General features: G+C 41.8%; 1 protein-coding gene across 1 annotated transcript; it reads left to right on the top strand.

The window, feature by feature from the left end:
• Window positions 3-5,727, top strand: LOC109847187 (the record flags this gene model as incomplete). Its single annotated transcript, XM_020416430.1, has 2 exons — window positions 3-363; window positions 5,384-5,727. Coding segments are annotated over 2 exons (492 nt in total), but the record flags the coding sequence as incomplete, so codon positions are not given.

Raw genomic sequence — 6,601 nt, 5'->3', positions numbered from 1 at the left:
CCAACCTCCGCTACGATTCGGGCCCCGGCTGCTGCTCGGTCCCCCTCTTTCGCCCCTACGTCGCCAGGGTCCCGTGGCACGGCGGCGTCAGGGCTTTCTTGTCCCAGCTCTTCCCTCGATACGGCCATTACTGTGGGCCCAACTGGTCGAGCGGCAAGGATGGAGGGTCGATGCTCTGGGATCGGAGGCCCATTGATTGGCTGGACTTCTGCTGCTATTGTCATGATATTGGGTATGATACCCACGACCAGGCTAAGCTTTTGAAGGCCGATCTTGCGTTTCTTGAGTGCTTGGAGCGGCCTAAGCTGGCTACCAAGGGCGGCGCTCATCTCGCGTTCTTGTATAGATCCATGTGCATTACTGGTAGGGGTGAACTTTATTTTTTTTAATTGTTTTTTTACTGTTTTTGGAATTTTGGGATTGGAATTCGGTGTGGATCACACATATGCAGATGCATCTATAGGCATTGGGATATGGGTACATATATGATATATGATTTTTTATGGGTAGGCGTCGAAATGATAGGATTGTACCAAAACTTCGAAGTTATGGTGAGAGCCGAGGGTGATAATAATTTTTGTACCGTAGTAATATGAATTGAGGACCCTTTTATGGCAGTGGCGCGACTGTACTAATTCTTTGTACATTTGCTTAGAAATTCATGGCTAACAATATTGGAACCTAGGTTGCCTGTGTCAAAAAAAATGCTACTAGCGGCTGAGGGGTGTATTTTTATATTCTAACCGTAGGATTTGACTGTATATATGAAATATGTTGTGCGCAGCGAAAATTTCGGCAGAGTTTCTGGTGCACAATAAGAGAGAAAGATCAATAAGAATTCCCGTCTCACTAAGGAGACAAGAATCTGAAGCGAATATCTCAACAAAGTGAAATATCGACTCTTCCTCTCATCAGTTCTAGGACTGACTTGTCGATGGATCCTAAAACTATTACAATGGCCATAAACACAAACAAACCAATTTTTACGTGGTTCGGCAAACTGCCTACGACCACGGGGCAAGGAGGGGGAGATCTACTATTAAAGAGAAAAAGAATACAATGGGTTTACAACTCTCACAATCTAAACCCTCAAATAGGCTCCTTGCTTTTCTTCTCAAGAAAAGATCAGCCTCAAAATACTTTTTCTCTCTTCACGAAGCCTCTGCCTTCTTGATGCACGCAGCCCAAAAACTTTCTCTGGTTTTCTCCCCTGTCGCACCTCTGCCAAAGACAAAAACCCAAAGCCGCACACCCTTGCACACTGCCGTTTTCCCCCTTAGCCTCCGCACACAAACCTAGGCTAAAAAACAATGTTCCTATTTATAGCCTATTCCACAAAACACGTCTCCTGATAGCTTTGCCAGCTCGTGGCCCTCGCGTTCACCTCACCAGCTCACGCGTTTTGGTCCCCCATGTTCACACGTTGTGTTATCTTTTCACACGGAGCTTCACGCAGTTTCACAATTCTCCACCTCGGTGAAGTTTTCCCAAAACTGAGCCGACACCAAACAAACCAAATGTCTCATTTGTTGCGTCCAGTACGAAATGAAACGATTCACGATAACGGACTCAATCCACAACAAGTTGAGACCCAAACAAGAGTGCGAACACTCTCCCAACCGTCGATGTCTACTCACCAAATCAATCTTCACCCCCATCAACTAATCCAAACCCAGCTGCATCATAAAGACTGCCTACGTATCCTCTTGCCCAAGGAATCAAACCTTACGTAGTTCACCCAAATGGCCTCCAAAGACCTCAATCCAATAGAAGAGTTCGCAACCCTTCTCCAATATCATCTATTCTGCGGCTGATAGCACCTCCAATGGCCTCAAACACCTCCACCTGAGGTGAACCAATGATCATATCCAAACTATGTTTTCCAGCTGCCCTCAAATCAACCAACTCATCATCTGCATCCAAATCCAAATGATATCCAAACTGTGTCACCTCAGCTGGAATCCCAAACAATACAGTATGATCTGGAGTATATGGAATAATCTCCACCCAATGTGGAGTAACATTACTCTCTACCCGTTACGATACCTCTAAGGTCTGTCCAAAACTCTCCACCTGCTGAGAGTCAATTGGCTTCCTCATCGAAGCCTCAACCAAAGTGACACTACCAGACCTATCTTTCAATAGAGTTTTACCTCCAATCATAGTAGTTGACAACTCTTTAATAGGATGATTTAAATATGTCGAAGCCTCAGTCCAGAATCTTTTCTGCAAACCATTCCTCGACCATAAACACCGATCCTCCTCCAGCAAGGCACGGTTCTCCAAATTTGCTATCCTATCTAGTTGCCCCAAGATTTCTTTTCCAACGAAGTGTCTCGAAATGCCGTGAGCTCGGTTCCAATACAGAAACAAGTCCATCTTGTACCTCCTACCAAAATCAGAATGGAGTACATTCACCTTTATGTCTGTCTTACACTTCTTCAAACTGTTAGAGACTACTAGGACTTTCTCCAATGAGGATTTGGTTGCAACTCAAACACGCTTAGAACAGCCACCAACAAAGGAAACCAAACGCCTATTACCTCCCAATGATGCCCCATTGGAAGGTCCCCAAATATTCACGTGAACTCCTCCAGAACGACCCTTAGCACGGTGAATAGAGGTGTCAAACTTCACATCGGTCTTCTTGCTCATATCAACATGTTCACTGGACTTTAAACTGCTGGTCTTTACACCCTCTTTTAATCTATGCGAGGAATCAATACTGGAATGGTCAAGCCCCAAATACCGCAGTCTAGTCGAATCAACAGAAGTCGCCAGCTCTTCACCTGTCACTATACCTCCAGTCAAGTAATACAGGTTATTTCTCCTGACGCCCTTCATCACAATCCGAGAGTCTTCCATAATCTTGAGAACCATGTCCTCAATTCGAACATTCAGACCCTCTCCAACCAAAGCTCCAATCGAGATCAAGTTCTTCCTCAAACAATGAACATATCTCACATCATTTAACTCCCTAACAGTCCCGTCAAATATTTTTATGCGAATTCTTCCTATCCCAAAGATCTGGTATGCACGGTTATCAGCCATGTACACCACATCACTATCCAGCTTCTCAAATCTGGAGAACCATTCCCTTCTAGGGCACACATGATAGGTCGCACCACTATCCAACATCCACTTGGATTCCTCCGAATAGCTACACGTAGGACTGATAGAAAGCGAATAAATAGAGGAGTCAGAAACATTACCATCCGATACAATGTTTATTTCTGATGATGGTTGCTTTTCTTTTCCCTTCTGCTTATTCTTCATCCATTCGTCGAGCTTTGGGCAGTCTTTCTTCCAATGACCAGTCTCCTTGCACCAAGCACACTGATTTTTTCCTACTCTAGACTGTGACTTCCAATTCTTTCGGTTTGGACCATTCCCTCTTGCGGCTAACGCCTCTGCTACTGACTCAGTCGAAGTCTTCTTATCCTTCTTCCGAAGCTGATAATTCACCAGTGCAGCAGTGACCTCACTATACGAAAGAGATGCCTTCCCATTAATCAGAGTAAGGACGAAGGTCTCATATTCCTCGTCGGGCAAGAAACTCAATAGCAACAACGCCTTATCCTCATCTTCAATCATAACATCCACGTTCGTCAAATCCGCAAGAAGCTTTGTGTAGGTGTTCATGTGATCACTAATTGCGGTTCCCTTCTTCAACTGAAAACGATAAAGTCTCCTCTTCAAATGTAAGCGGATCTCAACACTCTTTGTCAGATACTTGCTTTCGAGAATCTCCCAAATCTTCTTTGCAGAAGTCTCATTCATCACATCATATTTTAGATCTTGAGTCAAACAAGGCTTAATCACACCACACGCCGTTCGATTCATCTTCTTTCAAATCTTCTCTTCAATCTTATCTGGCTTGCTATCTAACTCTAGGTATCCTCCAAATTCTACGCGTTCAGCGCATCCAAAACCTCGCATCTCCATAATCCAAAATTATTTATACCATTAAACTTCTCCACATCTATCTTCATAGAGTGGATATTCAAACTCTGAATGGTCTTCGTGCCAGAAGCACCACCCTCGACACCCGAAGCACCTTCTGTCCCCGACATCTTTCTCAACGCACTAATGAACGAAGAATAGTTCCAAAACTGAAAAGATAGTTTTTACCAAAAAATCCCACATTTATCACCAAACAAAGCCCTAGACGAGCTTCCAAAGCAATCTACTCCTCCAAATAGCCCAAGCGTAGCCCGAGCTTTGATACCACTTGTGCGCAGCGGAAATTTCGATAGAGTTTCTGGTGCACAATAAGAGAGAAAGATCAATAAGAATTCTCGTCTCACCAAGGAGACAAGAATCTGAAGCGAATATCTCAACAAAGTGAGATATCGACTCTTCCTCTCATCAGTTCTAGGACTGACTTGTCGAGGGATCCTAAAACTATTATAATGGTCACAAACACAAACTAATTTTTACGTGGTTCGGCAAACTGCCTACGTCCACGGGGCAAGGAGGGGGAGATCTATTATTAAAGAGAAAAAGAATACGATGGGTTTACAACTCTCACAATCTAAACCCTCAAATAGGCTCATTGCTTTTCTTCTCAAGAAAAGGTCAGCCTCCAAATACTTTTTCTCTCTTCACGAAGCCTCTCTCTTCTTGATGCACGCAACCCAAAAACTTTCTCTGGTTTTCTCCCCTGTCGCACCTCTGCCAAAGACAAAACCCCAAAACCGCACACCCTTGCACGCTGCCGTTTTCCCCCTTAGCCTTCGCACACAAACCTAGGCTAAAAAACAATGTTCCTATTTATAGCCTATTCCACAAAACACGTCTCCTGATAGCTTTTCCAGCTCGTGGCCCCCGCGTTCACCTCACCAGCTCACGCGTTTTGGTCCCCCATGTTCACACGTTGTGTTATCTTTTCACACGGAGCTTCACGCGGTTTCACAAAATATAAGTAAAAAAAAATTAGGAGTCTCATATTGAAAACCTTAGATTATTGAGGCCAAGAGCACTTTGTTAAACATAGATCTAATTTTAGTTTCTTAGATATGTGAAAGACGTTGATGAATTCTGATAGCAATTGGTAATCCATATATCTAATTGTAAATATTTTTTTTAAGGAATGCGAAACACATTGATGGATAATGGTAGCAATTTTGGTAATTCAGAGATCTAATCTTGGCAAGCTTAGCTATGTGAAATATATTGATGAGTTCTGATTTGAGAAGTTCCATTTTATTAATCAGTTTTTATATCACATGAGCTATATATATTTTTTCAAACTTATTGGTTTATCTTGTCTCCGTTAATTTTGTGTCTACATGTGTCTATGCCATATAGAACTAGAGATTCTTATATTTTTGGGTGCTTTTTGGAATTTGAATATGACGTTTGTAAATTTGGGGGGTTGCAGGATTGAGGCATGTGCTTATACCATATAGGATGCATCTGGTAAGGATGCAATCTGCGCCGTCGTTTGTGGATTTGCTGAGCAGTTTGGTCGCCTCTGGGAGAGGTAATGCATTTAGGCATAATTCGAGTTGATATTGTATATGGTATTGTGGCAAATGTTTGTGAATACGTATCCTGTTGGTTAATTTAGTCAAATAGATTTCATGTTGTGCAGCAATGAAGAACGGTTTTATGTAGAGTTTCTCGACTGACTAATGTATTTTACTTGGGTATATAGTAACATATTTAGTCTTTAATGTATGAAAATATTCTTTAGGGCATTGAATGACATGAAGTTTAATGCGACGCTGTAGTAAGATGATTTTGAGCTGTTGATGGAGATTACCTATTTAATTTTTTTTCTTAGCAATGATTGTGTAAGATGACTTTTAGAAAAGGATAATATGGCAGACGCCAGACGCTACTGAAACCCTTTCTAAGTCAGGATGGAGAGGTCTGTCAACCAGAATGAAAATCATTTTGCATTATAATCATCTGTTAAAAGGAATTGTTGATTTGCATCTATTGTTGATCACAAAGTAAATAGAGGGAGCAAGAATATCTCCCTAATTTTATATGGTACTTCAATGAGTTATGGAACTTCTCAATTCTCATTATTAATAATCCACATGCCTTAATTTGGATGATAAATGTCAAAGGACAACTCATTAAAAAAATTTCTCACTCTTATTTATTGACTTCAATTTGTACATGTTGCATAGCTCTTTCGAACATGCCAGGAACTTGTGCACATAATTATATTGGTGGCTTCAAACGAGATACAAAGTGTTCTTGTTGAGCAGTCGTTGGTGCAAGATTTCCCCCCAGTATCATGAACATGAAGTGTATCGTTCAGTCTTAGTTTATTTTCGATGCTGGATTTAGATGGATTTGGAATCAACTTTGATTTTTATCTTGGACGAATCAACTACGAAGATTTTTTTTTGTCCACGGCCATCTTCTACATTGTCTTGAAAGCTCTTGGTTCGAGCAATATGCTACCTAGCACCTAAAGTAAACCTTGCACTCAACATCATCGTTGGTAATGTTTGCTTACGAAGATTTTTTTTTGTCCACGGCCATCTTCTACATTGTCTTGAAAGCTCTTGGTTCGAGCAATATGCTACCTAGCACCTAAAGTAAACCTTGCACTCAACATCATCGTTGGTAATGTTTGCTT

Source organism: Asparagus officinalis, chromosome 7 (genome assembly GCF_001876935.1).
Source record: "Asparagus officinalis chromosome 7, Aspof.V1, whole genome shotgun sequence".
Classification (NCBI taxonomy): Eukaryota; Viridiplantae; Streptophyta; class Magnoliopsida; order Asparagales; family Asparagaceae; genus Asparagus; species Asparagus officinalis.
This window is presented reverse-complemented; position numbering and strand designations above follow the sequence as displayed.